Raw genomic sequence first — 20,339 nt, 5'->3', positions numbered from 1 at the left:
ACACTTTTCCTCTAGATATTAATGAACACGCGAACAGGAAAGAGGATGTACCTGCCACACCCACTGTGATATTTCTGCGAGAGGTTAGTTTGGAAACATCGTTTCAGTGTAGCATTTTCCTATATTTCTTGATTTCTGAGCATTCATACCAAAACTTTTTCGCCAAATATTGGACCTTTACTCGCTAAACGATGGATAGCAGTCAGAAAAGTCGGAACAAAAATATTTCTGAAAAAGATTGCCATAGAATGGATTGCATTATTCGTCAATACATTCAAACTTTTAGCATTCAAAGTGTATTGGGGTTTTAAATAATTCATTGAAGAATACTTTTACGAAGTGCGAAGTTTCAATATTTAACGGTTATAAAATTATTAGCACTGAAAGACCATCATTCTACACAACCCATTGGATGTTTTCAACGTATGTATCTAACAACGTAATTTATGTGAAAACTACATGTCTTTGAAAGAAGATTTTATCAAGATTTGAAGTCACGTGATTGATGTTTGCCTTTCACTGTCCATTTTCAACCACAACTAGTTTCTGGGAATATGTAATCCACTGATATTTAAAAAGCGACAGTCGTCTGCCATCACTACCAAGTAATTTCAGTTTAGCTTAATGTCTTTGCTTTTACAGCATTGGAAAGTTTTGGCATTAATGCTTAGAACTTGCTTAGTAATATATGAAACTGCTGCACTAAAATGATGATTGCAAACTAACCCCTCGCAGAAAAAAAATGACTTCTTTGTGGAGAGAACGCCTGCCCTCCTCGATCCCAGGGTGTGTATGACGTCACAGACACAAACCAAGCTCGTGGCGGGCGCTCTATGTCACTTTTCTATAAAGGACTTTGTATTATAGATACACAATACACATTCGCAGTTGTCTATAAAGGATGATGCTTCAATGCCATTTGCCACAAAATAGAATTTATTCAATACATGTATCTCATACTGTCTTAGCCCATTCCGTTTCTTAGAGCCAATATACATATAATAAAGATTGTTATGAAATCCCTGTTTTTATTATGGTGTTATAGAATCGTTGTAGTAATATGCCGCTTGAGCGTTGCAAGGACCAGCCCAACAACACACACACACCCTGCGATCTACCCACATCTTGTCTGTGCTCAGATTAGGGGGATTGGGGAATTCAGAATGTGTACTTCGGGGTAGACTAACGCTTAGTCTTTGGGATATATAACTTGACTAGAAACAACTCCATTTGAATTGAAAAAGAGCCCAGTGTGATGGGAGATTCAGAGCCTTTGGAAAAGCTATCCCTGCTTCATGTAGAGATATAGCATTATAGTAAGGGCTTGGTGGGAGGGGAAACAATACGGTTCATGGACCGGGAGACAGACAAACTTGGGGAATCTTGGACTCCAATGCTCAAAACGCAGAAATATTGGCTTTTGCGTGATGGAAACTCAAGGCTGCACGATTCCCGGAGGTAAAAAACTGTATGATTGGCACCGTTATTTGGACCTTGTGTTGGTGGCAAACATTCTGTTTTCAGCAGCTAGTGTTGAAGTACGCTTGGTTCAAGTACAGTCGTCATACAATGTGCTCCAGTTTCCCGTGTTAACTTGCTCTCCCTTCTTGCCATTACACAAATGCGAACTACCTTTACATCACGTGACACAGGAATGTCTGTCTTTTTTATGACAATCGTGCAAGCAGGAAGCAGATATACGCAATCAATGACAACAAACATGTGAATATACATTTCGATGTTTATTCAGAGATGGAATTTTTCGTGTCCCGTGGCCTGAGTAGTGAGGTCACACGGCCGTAATGCCAGGCATAAATATGACGGACAGATACGTGTATTGCAATTCAAAACACACTAAGATTTTTTTCGGACAATTAATGATCACGAAGGTAAAGGTGAAATTATTCGAATCTTGATTCCGGAAGAATTAACGAGACCCAAAGGGAAGATTTGGTTCTACTTTCGGAATCAACAGATTAGAGTGATTTCTCTGGCTGAAACCATGTTATATTTGATGTCTAATGTTGCATTATGACATATAGATGTGTCAGTTTTAGAATGACCAGTGAATATCTGTCCTTAACAGCAACAGCGTGACGTCATCCTGGTTTAATCTTGAACCATGTTAAGGTTGATATATAATGTATCTATATTTTTGCATAATGATTTTGCTTCAGTTTTACTTGTTTAAAATGCGGGTTCAGAATGGCCAGTAAATCCTGGCTTAGAATCAACTGCACGAACTTAGCGACATGAGCATGATGGTTCTACAGCAGGTTTCCATTCCCATTATATTCTTCCAAATCAACAGAATACATATCCTTTCACATGTCTTCAAAAATTATATTCACTGATATTGCTGTAATAAAAATATGGCAATAATGTAATCATAATTGCATTTTAGCAAGATTAACGAAATTTTCTTCAAAACATTTTTTTTACAAGAAAGTGACAAAGTGTCAGAATATGCTTTGCAGAACAACTCATGAATATCAGTCTCCAGTTTTCATTAAACTTGGTATATAGATACACAATGAATACCAGTACATAATCCGACAACAGATCTAAGTGGGGATAATTCAGAACTATGGATCTACCATGGCAGAACCTGGCTTGGGTCATCAGCAAATTGAACAGATAATCATTAATATCAATTTCTGTTTTAATTCAGTAAACTATCATTGCAGGTTTTAATCAATGTAGCTATTACATGAATCCTTAACATACCAACATTGATAATATCTTCATGAACAAATAGAAAACAATAAATCATGAACTACAAAAATACCAGCCACATCTAATGTATTGTTGACTCAGCAGCCGGACGTCACTGTAGGAATCTCTATATCTAAACATACTTTGTACCATAGAAACACCTCACCTCCTACTTGCTATGACAGGAATCAACATTATTAATATGATTCATGAAATATTTTCGCAAACTTAACATCAGCAGTGCATTTTTGTGATATCATTTTACCACCACTATGTTAGGCAAAAAGAAAATAATTTGTTTCTCGCTTAAACCCCAATGCCAATCCATCCTCCCACCTCACACAAAAATAAACATGAGAAACAAACCACTTTCTCTTGTCCCACCTACTGTCTAGATCCATTGTGGAAATCTCTATGAACTAAAGGCAGTGGTCATCAATTCAGCGTTCTTTGCCTTGCATGCAAAGTGGAAGTCCAACTCTGTAATACTATACTGTAAGGCTAAAAAAATACTAGTCTTGGTTCTCAGGCACTGCCCACATCATCATTAAAAGTCTGCTGCACGTTTCGTTTTTATTTCCATGTTTTAAAAACCCAAATTCTTAACTATTGCACATCTCAAACATACATTTGTAGCATTTTACAGCTGGGGTCGTAAGTCCAGATACACAATGAACACTTTTATAGCCAGATTGTGTAATAACAGGACTAACTTGCCTACTTCAGTACAGATTTGTTGATGTGCTTCTTCCGGTGTTGTGTCCTCACGATAACGTTCGCATTCAAAATTCATTGCATGTATTGCCTGAGAACCAATTCTTTCATTTTTTTTAAGCCTCCGATCTAGTTACTACATGCAGATATTACTGATGAATCTTTACAATATTCTAACTTACAGGGGCCAATAACACTTGGCATGACAGTTTCCTTCTACATACTTCAAAATCTTTAACATTGATGTAACAATATTTAATATGTGATCTTACATATTACATGTACATGTAGGTATAGTTAGCGTCTTGAATCAAAGAGTACAGAGCCAAGTACAAACACAGAGAGTAGATACATATGTTCTGTATACAATATGAATCATACAGATATTCAACAAACAGCTGTTGACCCACATTAATATCGGTAAGTACTTGTAGTTGTAACAACAAAATAACAGATAAATTCTTAAATAATATCTTTTTTCTAAAATTCACAAATTAACCAAATGTTCTTGAACATAAAACACAAACTACATAAACTATATTTTAAATCAAAATCATAAAACTACAAATTTGTCAATTGAATGAACAAAGATAAAAATATACACAAGAAATATCATCACACTATGGAAATAATACATAAATCTTGATAAACAGGACATATAAAAACAAATATGTATGATTTATGTATAAAAAGAAATATTATGTAATGATTGCGATGACAAAGAGATCTAAAAATGTGAATCAGGAGTTATGTGAATCAGGAGTTATGTGAATCAAGAGTTATGTGAATCAGGAGTTATGTGAATCAGGTGTTATGTGAAGCAGATGCAATGTGAAGCAGGGTGGGAACTGTCCATGTTAAGTATACAACAGTAGACCACTCAAAGAGTGAAGGAATCTGGTCTGTTTAACACCACTGGTTTCTATGCCTGGTCCTATTATTTATTGCATGATAGTACTATTTATACATAACAAATGCACTTTTATAACCAGTCTTGCACTAACCTCATACAAAACAATCATAGTGTAATTTCATGATAATCTCTAATGCAGCTAGCTCACACAGAAGTACCAAAACCAACTGATAGATATATTGTTATTAATTATATACAATATTTCTAGAAATATATGTACATTGGTATTAGTATTCGGTAAACATTTTCATAAAATGACTAAAATGTAACACCATGACCTTATATGTATAAGAAATGAAAAAATAAAGAAAATACATTCATAAACACAAAACAGTATTTTATTTTTAAAATTCAGCAAACTCTTTCAGCAGCCATTTCTGATCCCCAACATAATGGGGCAATACCTAGAACAACCCTCAGCACTGAACTTCTTCATCAAGAGACAAATAAATAAACTTCTTAAAAATAAATAAATCCTTCTTTAAATATCCTTTGTCAAAAAACAGTGAACCTTGCTAATTCAGACTGATGTAAAGACGGAATCTGGATTAACCCTTTCCCTGATTAACAAATGATGGAGTAGTGAGTGAGTTTTAACCCCGTTTGTTTTCCAGTAATATCGCGGCATGTCAGCTTTATGTGGGAGGAAAGCCCGAACTGCTGCAGCAAGCACAGGTATGGTGCTGACAAACCTATAAACATGATCGGAGTGAGCAGGATTCAAACCCACAATCCTAGAATCCTGGAGTGCCCAAGGGATGCAACTCTGTGCAGCAAATTGCAGCACCTTAGACAACTGGGTCAATAGACATCCCATCTACCGTCAATGGTCCCTAAGGCTGTGGGATAACAAGGTTACCTGTTTACATACATATGTAAAATAAGTTTACAAAACAGTAAACAGCCTTGATCAACAAATGACACAACACAACCATCAACATTTAACACTAAACTTTCCATACAGGAAAAATATGTTTTAAGTTCACAATGGTTATATTTCTTTTAAAAAATGTTGTCATAACATATCAAAAGATAAACAAAATCAGTGTCAGCAGGATTTGGCCTTCTACAAATATCTATGTGCATAAGGTATGAGTAATATAACCAGCGCTGTTATTATGTATATACAATGGAAGATCTGTACATGATAGATATAACAATAGAGAGGATCAACAGGCTGGCTTGCTGTCTATGTACAACTCAGTCAGATCTCCATAGAATCCTAGATTTACATCCCTCCCATACTCAACACCACCTCACATCAATATATTGTCCCAAGTTCCATCTTCCTGAGGTAAGGGAATTAACTGCCTATAAAAGTCCAGTTTCCACCCTTGCCGAACTTGGCTGGAATTATGAGTTATATTGTTGCTGGAATAACAAGTCTATGCATAGTCCAATCAAAATCACATCATGAAATCAATATCTGGTTCGTTAACTGCCGTATAGTTTTCAGTCGATTGCAGGATTTGCAAAGCATGTGTCCCATCAACTCAGCGTCAACAGATATTTTCCAAATCATTTCGTTTTTAATCAAGGTGCTCAAGTGAATTGCTGCACTCGCAAAGTAAGACCCATTTTATTACAATATAGATCTTGATTATCGATCATATCATCCTGACTGGGTGCTGCCATTTTGTTTGAAGCAAATGCAAATGATATGAGAGGTGGAATCTGATTGGTCAAAAGGAGGGACATGGAGGGGAAATAACTCGTAATAGCCAATGGTGGCACTACGATAGAGCACAGACATTCTTGCTAAGACCGGAAATTGACATGACAGTCGACTAAGACCGGAAATTGACCGAAAATTGACATGACAGTCTACTAAGACCGGAAATTGACATGACAGTCTATTAAGACCGGAAATTGACATGACAGTCTACTTAGCCCGGAAATTGACATGACATCTACATATTGTCTTGTATATATTACAGACTTTTTACAGAAAACAGCAGCACAGAAGGGATATCTCTCTATTGCCTTGCACTGTCTTAGCTCTATCTTTATAAACTCTCATCTGACACGGGAAGGGTTGTCATGTCTGCAGAGAAACAATTCATGTATCCATACAAAGGACCTGATGTACTAGTACTGTGATGTACCAGTACTGTGATGTACTAGTACTGTGATGTACCAGTACTGTGATTTAACATTACTGGGATGTTCCAGTACTGGGATGTACTAGTACTGGGATGTACGGGCAGTACTGTGATGTACCAATACATTATGATACTACTAACATCCTTACACGTGTAAACATGTCAAGGACATTTCAGCACTTTGAAGCACTATTACTCTTACACCTGTAACACTACACAGCAGTAACAGTGTGTTTCTAGCAGTCATAAAATATTACAAAATCAGCTCCAGTTTGTTAATAGACCAGGGCCCAAGTCCACGGAGTGACTTTAGCTCTGACAATCATATCTCCCTACTTTAACATAGAGTTATGACAGTCATAGCGCTAAGATCGTTTGTGGAACGGGACCCTGAACTACAACAAATACATGTAAACAAATTAATAAACATTTTAATTGCATGTATAAGTGAAGTTATTTACAAATATATTCAAATCACTTTCTACATGTGTAGCATCATAACTCAAGTGGTATTAACTAGCTGGTGTGTATGTCCTACACCCAGGGTAGAGGCGCTGATAACCACATTCATCCTTATCATAACGACCCACTCCTGTGATTGGTTACACTGCCAGCTTGTATGCCATCAGGAGTTGCTTCCCTTTGTTGGTTGTCTGCCATGGAATACAGTTCCTTGCTGAAAGAGATGTCCATAAAAATTACCCCTTGCCATAAACTTGACACATAGAAGTATTAATATTATGTTGTATGTGTCTGGATTATTTCATGGAGATTGCTTAAAGACCTGTCAACATTGTACTTAAACTGGCCATATTAGGGTGCAATGAGCTTTCAAAATTTGAAAATTTCAGAAAGCAATAATTTGACAGACAGAAAGAACACAACATGTTTTGTTTGTTGTTTAACCCTGCACTCAGCAATATTCAGCTATATGGCAGCGGTCTGTAAATAATCGAGTCTGGACCTGACAATCCATGAGCATTGATCTCTGCAACTGGGATACGATGACATGCATCAACCAAGTCAGCGAGCCTGACCATCCGATCCCGTTAGTTGCCGCGTACAACAAGCACAGTCGCCTCTTATGACAAGCATGGGTTGCTGGAGACCTATTGTAACCCGGATCTTCACAGTTCAACACAAAATGTACATTCAAGGACACCTACAGCCACCTACCAACACATGTACACTCAAGGATTCTGGGCATTGGTGATGGAGATGTGTGCCAGGATGACTGTCTGGGAGAACTGGTCGCCATGTTTGTCAAACAAGGGAAAGTGACGGTAACCTACAACAAACAAGTACATGAAACATTAAACATTATTCTTTCCGACTATTCACATTCACATCAGATGGACATTCTAGGGATATCTCACAGTTACTACACCAGCCACATATTTTGCAAAAAATATTACAGAATCAAAAAGAACAACGTTCTACTAGTCTTGACAATACCTGTGATTCAAGTCCGGGCTTACGTTGTTTTTCAACAAATCAGACTGTGTTGGCGAGTCCCATTTGTTTCACTCATTTGTTCATATATGGTCCTTATTCTAAACCATCTAAGTCATTGCAAAAAGTCTGTATGAGATGTTTAATACAAGAGGTGAAGTGGGGTTTAATGTCGCGTCTAAGATTATTGCACAACATATAGCATGTGTGCGCTTGTACTTGTAATGACGATTTTAGAGTGCTAGCCTACTATCATAAGGATACCAATGCCGCAGTTTAACATGAGCTGACCCGAGTCAACCAGTCCTTGTTTAGCCCTTAATGCTGAGCACCAGGCAGGGTAACAACAAGTACCATCTTTTAACATCTTTTGGTATGACGGGGCCGGGTATTGAACCCAAAACGTCCCGCTCCCCGGGTGGATGCACTACCACTTGACCACAGAGGCAATTGTTTAATACAAGCGCAGACTTCACAGTCACTTAGTCTAAGAATGTTTACACAGTACTAAATTGGTTACAGTATTACTACATTTGTCTGAACAAAGCCTTGGAGCTGAAAGATTTGTGTACAGGAAAGATGTATCTTTATCACACTGCACAGGGGAGACAACTCATACCTTCCTGCAGACTTGTGAAGGGGAGCGAGTAGTAGCCAATGAAATCGTCTTTGCCCCGATCCTCATCCTTCACAACAAACCGGAGCATGGCCAGTTCTGGCACTCGGATGTTGAAGGTGAAGGCCTCGTGCCAGCGAGGATTGAAACCTGGGGGAACAGAAGAAACTTGAGAGAAGATGATAAACTGAAATGTTGGAAATGTTGGAATTGTTGTTGTTGTTGTTGTTGTTATTGTTGTTTAACACCAGACTCAGCAATATTTCAGCTATACGACAGATGTTTGTAAATAACTGAGTTTGGACCAGATAATCCAGTGACTGATATTGTGAGCAACAATCCACGCAATTGGGTTACAATGACCATCACCAAATCCCCGAGCCTGATCACCCAATCCATTTGCTCATCTCTCATGACCAGTACAGGTTGCTGGGGATCAACTCCATCTCGGAATCCCAACAGCTTTTCACTGTGTGAACAAGTAGTGTTCCTTACCATTGTTATTAATCGTCTTGGTCCGGTATTCCTTCAAATCAGAGTGAACTCCATGTAGTTCAATCTTCACAAATGGATCAATTATCTCCCCTTTCTCAGAATCTTTGGGCTTTGGAATCTGATAGCCACTGATGATCTACAAACAGGACAGGAAAAATGATAATAATATATTACACGAAATCTTTCATGTTTGTTTGTTTGTTGTTTTACGCCGCACTCAGCAATATTCCAGCTATATGATGGCGGTCTGTAAATTACCGAGTCTGGACCAGACAATCCAGTGGTTGACATCATGAGCATCGTGCACCAGGTAAGGCATGAGCAACATCAGGGGAGACAAGCATGAGGTACTGGGCATCATGTTACTGAAGTCATCTCGAAGAATATGTTTCAGTTTCATGAATCTGTTCCACAAGCCATGGTTGAAAGTCACCCCCACAAAAGTTTCTATGTTCTGACTTCCTCCCGATAATAAACAAACCATTTGCATAGACTAATACTACTCATTCATGTTTTGTGATCTGTTTTGTAAATAAAAGTGACACAATCAATTCTATAATCAGAAATAATCTCTCAAAAAGCCGAGTCCATTGTATGATGCTGACATACCATAGGCATGTGTTTGTGAATCACTATCATATAGTGATGGTACATTCGACAAGGTAAGAGTATCCTGCACCACTGATGGCATCCATCACAAACACATGCAAAGACAAGTCAATTGTTCACCTGAAAAAAAAAGTTCTCACCTGTATTTTGAGGACTTTGGACATATTGCTCCTTGTGACAGTGCCATTGACGATACCAAACATCTCCTCTGTAAATACACCATAAAACAACATTCAACATGGACAACTATTCAATTTTGTCTTAAACAAGACAAACATCCATGTCAAGAATTTCTAAAGGGGGATGCAAAGTAGAACTTGACTATGAAGACATTATCTTGAATAAGGACATTTAGGCCCACAAGAACAACCAATTTAAATATTTAAATTTGAAGATCCCTTTTGCGATTTGATTTACAAAGGTCACCTGCAATAATCAAAATAAAAAGATTTCAAGCTTAACATCAAGACTCAAGATGAGAATAAATAGGTGTGAAAAAGATTGGTTTTCAAGGTTAGAATTGATTACAGACTTAAGTAAATTTGTCTACCTGGGTCAGTGACTTACTCGGAGTTAGTTCTGTATGTCATGGTGTTGTTGTTTGTCCAAACATTACAATACTAGTTGTCGTTCATGTCAATAAATATCATAACAAATCCAAACCGCCTTAAACCAATTTATAAATTTGGTAGTTTCCGGTCTAAGGGTTTCACAAGGAGGTGTTTAAAACCCCTAGACCAACCTTGGAGAAGGTACATGGATAGCAGATGGATCTTAGTTCAGGGTTGTTGGTTCAATTGTTTGTCAAATTGTTTGTCAGTTTTAAGTTGATTATTATCTAAAGAGGATGTTTTACCTGAGAGTAAGAAATTAGGTTTCAGGATATATCCACTGTTGCCATTATCCATAAACCTCCCATGATTCAACTGCATAGGTTCACTTCCTGTCTGATAGTTCAAGGCCACTGAAATTCAGAATAAAACATTTCCTTATTTTCATGAAACAAATATAAAACAAAACATGAAACATAAACAAAACAGACATGCTTACCATCTTGGCAGCCATGGTTCCACATGGGCACAGGGATGGAATAACAAGACAGAAAAAGTAGTGCTTACCAACTTGGCAGCCATGGTTCCACATGGGCACAGGAGAGGAATAACAAGACAGAAAAAGTAGTGCTTACCATCTTGGCAGCCATGGTTCCACATGGGCACAGGTGTGGAATAACAAGATAGAAAAAGTAGTGCTTACCATCTTGGCAGCCATGGTTCCACATGACCACAGGGGTGGAATAACAAGACAGAAACAGTAGTGCTTACCAACTTGGCAGCCATGGTTCCACATGGGCACAGGGTTGTAGTTGGAGGAGTCTGTGCGGGACCCGGCAGGGTAGATCCGCAGCAGCTTGTAGTGTGACACCTGATTGATGCCCGTTGCTACAGTCTGTAGAAGTTTCTCAATCTTGTTCTCTCCAAGGGAATAGATAGCCAAGAACCCTCCTGTAACATCAAAGATAAATAGGAGACTGTGGCACGTCTGGAAACTACCAAATACAGACAACTCTTCACCCTAATTGCTCAGATAGTGAAGGGGCAAAGGACTATTCCTTCAATCCACTTCCCAAAATCTTTTCTCTTTCAATCCCTCTTTCCCTTCACTCACTCCTTTGCCAAACCCTTCCATGAAATCCTTCCCTAGTCACTCCTCTATCCCTCCTTCTTTCCTTTTCTTCCCCTTCACTCCTTCCCTCCATCACCTGCCCCATCTACCTGATGTGGATGCCTGTTCGGGGTCCTTGAAGCTGATGCTGGTCATGCCGGTGATGCGAGACAGCTCCTGGCACAGCTTGATGTGTTTGTGTCCGCTACTCTTCTTCTGCTCCTCCTGCTCCGTGTTTTCATTGACATCACCCTCTCCATCTTCTTCGTCACTCACATCATCATTGTCGTGAGTCGTTGTGGGCAGCTTCTTCCCCTGCAATAACACAACAACGTCAACACAAGCACAGCCAGAATCTTCTCTAGCACCTAAGCAATGCCGCCCTTCATTCCTAACCCACTTACAAAACTGTGAATGAATAAACTCACCTGTACATGCTGAAATTACTCACACCTAATACCCAAAGCCCACTAAATTCCCTTAATATGGACCAACGAAAAACTAATATCAAAGGATCCTCACCATTTTCCACAGGACACAAAAACCCATAGCTTCCTATGTTATTCCAGTGCAGCAAAGTATATAGATATATGTGTGTATATGTGGGGTACACAATCATTTATGAGCAATGAATAGATTCCAAATCAGCTACCTGCAATAGTTTCATGTTGTTGAGTTTCAACGTTTTGTTGGAAATTAGTCCATTGTGTATATCAATGCATGCTTGTATTGAGTGATGTCATGTAAGTGGTGTGCCCTGTCTGTAGAACATTGTGATGTCATGTTAGTGGTGTGCCCTGTCTGTGGAACATTGTGATGTCATGTTAGTGGTGTGCCCTCTCTGTGGAACATTGTGATGTCATGTTAGTGGTGTGCCCTGTCTGTAGAACATTGTGATGTCATGTTAGTGGTGTGCCCTGTCTGTGGAACATTGTGATGTCATGTTAGTGGTGTGCCCTCTCTGTGGAACATTGTGATGTCATGTTAGTGGTGTGCCCTGTCTGTAGAACATTGTGATGTCATGTTAGTGGTGTGCCCTCTCTGTGGAACATTGTGATGTCATGTTAGTGGTGTGCCCTGTCTGTAGAACATTGTGATGTCATGTAAGTGGTGTGCCCTGTCTGTAGAACATTGTGATGTCATGTTAGTGGTGTGCCCTGTCTGTGGAACATTGTGATGTCATGTTAGTGGTGTGCCCTCTCTGTGGAACATTGTGATGTCATGTTAGTGGTGTGCCCTGTCTGTAGAACATTGTGATGTCATGTTAGTGGTGTGCCCTGTCTGTAGTGAGTGAGTGAGTGAGTTAAAGCTTTACGTCACATCGGCAATATTTCAGCCATATCGTGACCCATGTCTGTGGAACATTGTGATGTCATGTTAGTGGTGTGCCCTGTCTGTAGAATATTGTGACGTCATGTTAGTGAGGTGCCTTATCTGTAGAACATTGTGATGTCATGTTAGTGGTGTGCCCTGTCTGTAGAACATTGTGATGTCATGTTAGTGGTGTGCCCTATCTGTAGAACATTGTGATGTCATGTTAGTGGTGTGCCCTGTCTGTAGAACATTGCGATGTCATGTTAGTGGTGTGTCCTGTCTGTAGAACATTGTGACGTCACGTTAGTGGTGTGCCCTGTCTGTAGAGCATTATGACGTCATGTTAGTGGTGTGCCCTGTCTGTAGAACATTGTGATGTCATGTTAGTGAGGTGCCCTGTCTGTAGAACATTGTGACATCATGTTAGTGGTGTGCTCTGTCTGTAGAACATTGTGATGTCATGTTAGTGGTGTGCCCTGTCTGTAGAACATTGTGACGTCACGTTAGTGGTGTGCCCTGTCTGTAGAACATTGTGACGTCATGTAAGTGGTGTGCCCTGTCTGTAGAACATTGTGATGTCATGTTAGTGGTGTACGTTTTAGAATCAAAATTGGCAAGAATTACTTCAGTGTTCAGGGGTGTCCTCGCATTACAAGGTGGTCTGCTGCATGTCGGCCAATATTTCCAGCATGATACTTACAGTGGTGACATAGCTTTGGTTTAATGGCCTTTATAAAGAATTCCTTACATGCAACCTACTCCAAACATTCAACTGAACCAATGTCATACCCTAGACATACACTATTTGTTTGTTTGTTGAACAAATCAAGTCCACAAAATTCAAAGGAGCGCGGTCTTATTGCCTACTTGTACATATTTGCATCCTTGCCAATACTTATCAATATCACTTTCAGTGCAAAATTAATCTGATGAAACATCATCCTGCAACACAGAGATAACATGGAAGGCATTTGGGTTACAGCTGATGTGCTCTTGTAACAGTTACATAGGTGAGGATAGGTGAGGATACATAATGACACTGCAACCTTCATGGTCCTTGTAGTTGAATGTTCTATATATTTCATTATCAATCATCACCAAAAAATGGTCATTTAAAAAAAAGACAAAAAAGTAAGACAAAAAGAAAAAAACAAATCTAAAAACAAAAGAATCAGTATCCCTAAAGCAACATTTTAAAAAAAACATCTTCGAACATATTTCTCTGAATGCAATCATTGTAACTTATACTCTTTGACAGTTTTTGTTTTTTGGGTTTTTTTTATTTAACGCCGCACTCAGCACTCAGCACTATTGCAGCTATATGACAGCCTTTAAATAATCGAGTCTGGACCAGACAATCCACTGATTGATGTCAGGGGCATCGATCTACACAATTGGGATAAGATGACATGTATCAACCAAGTCAGTGAGCCTGACCACCCAACCCGTTAGTCACCTCTTACGACAAGCATGGTTTGCTGAGACCCAGTGTAACCCTGATCTTCATGGATTACAGTGCTGTATAACGCTGGTCAGCAATATTACAGCTATATAAGGGCAAGTAGATACTCATGTGTTGTACAGACAAACTAGAGGTTGATAGCATGAGCAACAAGCCCCTTTGTCACACAATCAGCCACGTCAAAACTTTAAAACCACAAATCCAATTAATTTTTACTCTTTCAAAAAGCATATTCTGCCCCAGAACACAAAAGGGTAAGCCTTTTAATGAATATAATTAAGAATACTGAATGTATACCAACAGTTCGTTAGGTGATGTATCTGACACATAACAGGATGATAACAGTGTGAAGTTGATGATATTACAGTATATGATATTGCTAGGATGTTAGGAAGCACGACACACAGGATAATAAGTCACAGATATCTTCAAGCAGCACGCAATGTCTGGGATGAGAGTAAGTCAATATAAGCTTAATAATACCTCAATACCCACTGGAAAATTCTAATAATTATGTTAAAATAAAACAAATATATTATTAAAAAAATATTATTTTCTAACTACAAATGATGAGGTTGTGGAAGAAAATAAATCTCTATCTCGACAATGGAACTAGTTTCACAAAATTAAATTTAACAAATTTTACAAATATTCATTAAATCCTCTCATAAATCATGTAAATGATAACTCATATTAAACAAAATATTAATGCTACAATGAAATATTATTAACTTGAACAGAATTAATATGATTTTATATTGATTTTATAACATCTATTTCCAGTTATGCAAACCCTTCATATAAGGTTATCCACCACGGATGCACTGTTTGACTGAAAGCAAGTCCACGTGTTATCTAAGTGTAGGATTCCAGGACTGTTACAGCATTTAACTGAACATTTAATTCATTATTCTGGAAACATTTCAGAGTTTTTTTGAAAACTACAAATTTGATAAGTTCATCATGTAATTTCTTTATAATGAAAGAGAAAATAAAGCAAAGGTTTGATCTTAATAAAACAGAATATAACAAGAGTCATACATGATCCCCTCCAGACCTGGAGTAAAACATCTGACCAACTGCAAAGCAAAGTATGACAATGGACTATGTGCTGTGATGTGCACAACAGCTGTACAACAGCCCTACACAAGTGGCAGCAGAAGGCTGTTCCTTGGCCGAGAAGCTGAAGAAGTGAAGCTGGGTTTGGAATATTTGGACAAAATGCTAAAGATGTATATTTGTGTGGCAAACATATGCATAAAAATGGATTTCACTTATGCAGGGTGCTCGTACAACTCCTAGCCTATCAGTGAACGTAAAACACTAGAACACTATCCTATATCTGACATTAAACTGTGTAGATGCACAACTGACAAATTACATTTTACTCGTGCAAAAAACACAAATAAAACAAACTTGACAAAATCTATATTACTTGGTGACAATCAATAAAATATTCATGTAACAAAATTTAAATGGACTGAAATAAAAATATTAGTGATGTTTGATATAAACCAAATACCAAAAAACTTTCCAAAAAATAAACAATATTAAACTGCTAACCATAGTAATTTGTTATCAATGAAATAATTGTAAAACACAGGACAAATGGTGTAAAAAAGCATTAAACCAACAAACAAACATGTTATTGTCACTTGATCTACCTTCAGAGGAGTTGGTGCCAATGTCTTACCCTGTGAAGACAAATAATACACAAGCGATGCGTATTAGCGAGTTAGTTACACATGACAAAAACACCTCTTTCCATGGAAGAGGAAAGGGTTAGAAAACACTCTCAAAATGAGCATGATAATCAATGAGGAAAAAGCTATGCTGAAAAAGCAGAGAATATACTTCGTGTTATGTAAGATCTGTATTTGGCTCTGTACCAAATATCTATTTTTCAATATTGTGTTTATAATTTGTCACTGATAATGTGAATGACCTGAACACAATGGAGAATACAAAAAATGTTGCAAGTAGGGTTTTATCAAATAATTGTAATAATAAGGAAAGAAAAATAAATATTGAAATTAAAAAGAACCTGATACAATTCAAGAAACAGTAAAGATATTAAATTTATTTATTCATGAATAAATTTTTGGAAAACAGAAAACATTTTCATACAATAATGCAACAGATCAATTCTAAACATCTTTAACATATCAACATAATTAGTTTATTCAACCTTCTCCTGTCCAGATCCTGACACGTTACTGGCCATAACAGACAAGGGACACTGTGTCAATAGTCAACATCTTTCAAACTATTAAAAAACATTGATGAAACTTTCTGTAAAAATATTTTTGAAACTTTTATGAAACTGTTTATGAATTTTTCACACACAACATCCAGACTAAGAATTGAACCCCTCGAGCCAATACCCTGATCATTAATCTACTTCAGCTAAATAGTAAGAATAATTCTCAGCAAGAAATCCCATGGTTTAGTAGCAATGGCCCTTTTTCAGCAAATGAAATTTGTTTTTCAATTTCAAAATAGGTATGTAGAGGTAAATCAATAGAGATGCTGGAATCTGGCACATGACTTGGTATTTTTAGGCTCATCATGTACAAGGGGCGGTCGGGTATACTAGTGGTTAAAGCGTTCGCTCGTCACGCCAAAGACTCGGGTTCGATTCCCGACATGGGCACAATGTGCGAAGCCCATTTCTGGTGTCCCCCGCCGTGATATTGCTGCAATATCGCTAAAAGCGGCGTAAAACCATACTCACTCACTCACTCATCATGTACTACTCAGCCAAGACTTTATGCACCTGCAGCCCTCACAAAAGTTTGACTGAGACCGCAAGGCGAGAAGTCGTCAATAATGCATATCACAAAATTCACTTTGGTATTTAGTATAAATTCCCCTCAAAACATACCTCCTGCCTTCTACATCCAGCCATTCATTGAGACTCTCTTAGAAGGGGCAAGGCTTGGGTTATTTGGCAGTCCAAACAAATTTGACTAAAGTCCCCCCAAAACAGCACTTTGTCTGTCAGTTTGTTTTATGGTGTATATCAGCACCAGACTATGGATCCTGTTTCCCTTTAACAGAAGCGGCACAACAGATAGCACTCGAGGTGACACAGCAACACCTCACACATGGGCTTTGGTCCAGGTAAGCTAGAATGATTACACAATTGCTGCACAGAAGAGGAAGACACAGACCACTCTGTTGTATAGCAGCTACATAGTAGTACTGGTCTTTTATCCTATTTAAACATGAAACAAGTGGGTAAGGTACAAGGAAGATGGTGGTAGAACATCCACCCATCAATGAGATTCCACTCGGGACAAAACAAGTTCATGGTTGGCTTCGACTAATAATAAATCAGACCAAACCAATCAGAAACATATATTTTTTTAATTCTTTGATAGGCATTGCTTAGATGTTGACTTTGTCATCAACTGGCTTGAGTTGTTTGATAGGCATTACTTAGATGTTGACGACGTCATCAACTGGCTTGAATTGTTTGATAGGCATTACTTAGATGTTGACGACGTCATCAACTGGCTTGAATTGTTTGATAGGCATTACTTAGATGTTGACGTTGTCATCAACTGGTTTGAATTGTTTGATAGGCATTACTTAGATGTTGACGACGTCATCAACTGGCTTGAATTGTTTGATAGGCATTACTTAGATGTTGACGTTGTCATCAACCGGCTTGAATTGTTTGATAGGCAGAACTTAGATGTTGACGTGGTCATCAACTGGCTTGAAATGTTTGATAGGCATTACTTAGATGTTGACTTGTCATCAACTTGTCCCATATTTACTACTGTCCATGATATGACTTTCACATTCCTTACAGAACATGCCCACTCTAACACCTGGCCTTATCACTGAATTTCAGTGACCAACAAATATCATTTTCACAGCTATTTTGCTTTTTTGCCCAGTGCATTCTGTTTGGAGAGGCTAATCAAGACTGGTTATTCTCTGACAATGAAATTTTATATTAAAAGACTTTTACGAGATGTCAGGGCCAAGATCCTTTCATAATTGCCTCAATTCTGAATTTTTTTTATATCCTACCATCTAAAAATGATTTGTCTGAACAGTCATAACTTGTAATGCATACAGACTAATTGAATCTTGAAACATGAACAACAACATGTAAACACGTGACGGTAAAGATCTGTGATTATTAGTTCAATATTAGGCCAGTGAGTTGGGTTTCATGTTGCTTTGAGTGAGTTAACACAACTCATAGTTGAGTTCCACAGACCAATTACAAGCATTCTCCTCCAACATCCAGCAACATAATCAGGACATCATGGGACAAATACACACTTTCTCATACAGCGGACTCTCTCTAAGTAAAATGGGATGACAGGGGACAGAATCGCGTCAAGTAGAAGGTAGGGATTTATGGAGGTCAATAACTAGGTCAAGGTTTGTTGATGTCAAGGCAGTTGGTCAAGTTCATGGTGATCCAGTTCATTAGCAGGTCAAGTTTCATTTATGTAAAGCAGCAGGTCAAGGTCGATTGTTGTCAAGTACCAGGTCAAGGTTAATTAAGGTCAAGTTGCAGGTCATATAGCAGTCAAGGTTCATTAAGGTCAAGCAGTAGGTCAAGATTTACTGAGGTTGAGTATCAGGTCAAGGTTAATTAAGGTCAAGAAGCAGGTCAAATAGCAGTCAAGGTTCATTAAGGGCAAGCAGCAGGTCAAGGTCTATTGAGGTCAAGTAGCCCATCAAAAGTTTTCTTCAATTTGACAGTTAAGAAAATAACTTTCTTTAGTTAACAAGGTTTGAGGCGAGAGTCGACTGTAATCAAAAGTATGCTGATGGATATAAATAAGGGAACAGATATTAAAGGAAGCATTATTGTCTGAAGGTCGTTGGCAACATAGTGGCATGTCACTGTGTAAGAAATGTGTTAATTTGCTTGCGCGAAGCATCATTGAAAAAAACAGGATACCTTCATCTGCAATAATGTTAGGTATTCCCTTACTTTTGTCCATCAGTATAACTCTCATCACCACTAATCACTACACTACTAGTAAGACAACACTTCGTGCATGTTCACATATATCTGCTTGAAGCTTTTTATAATCCTTAAAGAAAGCAATCAATCTGTTGGTCAGGTGAGCTAACTATGTACTCCCTCTGTGCACCAGGTGAGCTCTTACCTTGATGAGGATCCTGTTTTTCAGCCCTTGTGGGCTGGGTGTGTGGTCGAGATCTCCCTCAGGGTACCACAACATGTCTGACAATGATGTAAGGACGTACAAACATTTGAGTGAGTGAGTGAGTGAGTGAGTGAGTGAGTGAGTGAGTGAGTGAGTGAGTGTTATTTCATGCCAAACTCAACACTATCCCAGCTATATGACGGCAGTCTCTAAACAATCGAGTCTGTACCAGACAATCCAGTGATTGTATCATCAGCATCGATCTACACAACTGAGATATGATCTCTTTCATCAACCAAGTCAGCAAGTCTGAACACCCAATCCAGTTATTTGCCTCCTACAACAAGCCTGGGTTCTAGAAGACGAATTCTGGGTAGATACAATAAAGTGCAAGAAAACATAAGGGACACCTTTGTGTAATCAAGGGGACAACAGATTTGTGACTCTAATTTCATTTTTTGTCGATGACTTTTGCAAGAGAAAGTGATTGGGGACAAGTGGGCCCTATTTAGCTATGGTGCTACTTAACTGGAGAATGTAGCCTTGTGAAAATAAGATAATAAAATAACAAGTCACTTTGCAAGACTTAACATTTGTTCTCTGGTAACACAGATGCTGTCTGGGTTATATGCAAACACAAAACATAAACAAGCTGAGAATTTTGACTTCCTTTTTTTTCCAAGAAACAAAACCCCCAAATGACACCTGCCAATAACAAGTGAAGGATCTGATCTGGCTTACACTTCATGAATCAGTGCTTGCTATGTACGGCTACTCCAGGGAAACACAACATGAGTTTTACACCATTTTACACCAATATTCCTAAACTATCCTGATAGGAAACGTCACACATTGTGTCTGGAATCAACCCTGATGGGAAACGTCACACATTGTGTCTGGAATCAACTCTTATGTCAGGTGTGACGGGCGAACCAGCCGGCTCCCCTCTGCCCCTGAAGGATACCGCCCAGAATCTCAGTCAGGTGCTTGGCCATCACCTTCTGCTGGTCAATGGAGCAGTGGTTCTCTAAGGACAGGGTCAGGGGGTACCTGCAACACAGTGAGTGAGAGAGGGAGTTAGTTGAAAGCATGACAACCAGTTACTCAACTTCTGTTCCACATAGTGTATGTGTGTGTGCAT

General features: G+C 38.5%; 1 protein-coding gene across 6 annotated transcripts in view; it reads right to left on the bottom strand.

Moving 5' to 3' along the window:
- Positions 1 to 1,746: 1,746 nt before the first annotated feature.
- Positions 1,747 to 20,339, bottom strand: part of LOC139466846 (1-phosphatidylinositol 4,5-bisphosphate phosphodiesterase delta-1-like) — a 102,281-nt gene continuing 83,688 nt past the window's right edge. For 5 of the 6 annotated variants that reach the window (XM_071248582.1, XM_071248585.1, XM_071248579.1 and 2 more), the window contains exons 12-22: positions 20,163 to 20,248; positions 19,199 to 19,275; positions 15,719 to 15,748; positions 11,389 to 11,593; positions 10,939 to 11,118; positions 10,473 to 10,580; positions 9,757 to 9,824; positions 9,008 to 9,143; positions 8,516 to 8,662; positions 7,621 to 7,732; positions 1,747 to 7,120 (exon numbers count right to left, since the gene is read on the bottom strand). In XM_071248582.1, the coding sequence (XP_071104683.1) occupies positions 7,635 to 7,732; positions 8,516 to 8,662; positions 9,008 to 9,143; positions 9,757 to 9,824; positions 10,473 to 10,580; positions 10,939 to 11,118; positions 11,389 to 11,593; positions 15,719 to 15,748; positions 19,199 to 19,275; positions 20,163 to 20,248 (1,135 nt within the window). In that variant the 3' untranslated portion in view covers positions 1,747 to 7,120; positions 7,621 to 7,634. The remainder of the gene's footprint in view (positions 7,121 to 7,620; positions 7,733 to 8,515; positions 8,663 to 9,007; positions 9,144 to 9,756; positions 9,825 to 10,472; positions 10,581 to 10,938; positions 11,119 to 11,388; positions 11,594 to 15,718; positions 15,749 to 19,198; positions 19,276 to 20,162; positions 20,249 to 20,339) is intronic. The other variant, XM_071248580.1, reaches the window with a different exon arrangement.

Source organism: Haliotis cracherodii, unplaced genomic scaffold, assembly GCF_022045235.1.
Source record: "Haliotis cracherodii isolate W230 unplaced genomic scaffold, xgHalCrac1.p SCAF_19, whole genome shotgun sequence".
Lineage (NCBI taxonomy): Eukaryota > Metazoa > Mollusca > Gastropoda > Lepetellida > Haliotidae > Haliotis > Haliotis cracherodii.
Note: the sequence above shows the minus strand (reverse complement) of the source record. Positions and strands in the feature narration are given on the sequence as shown.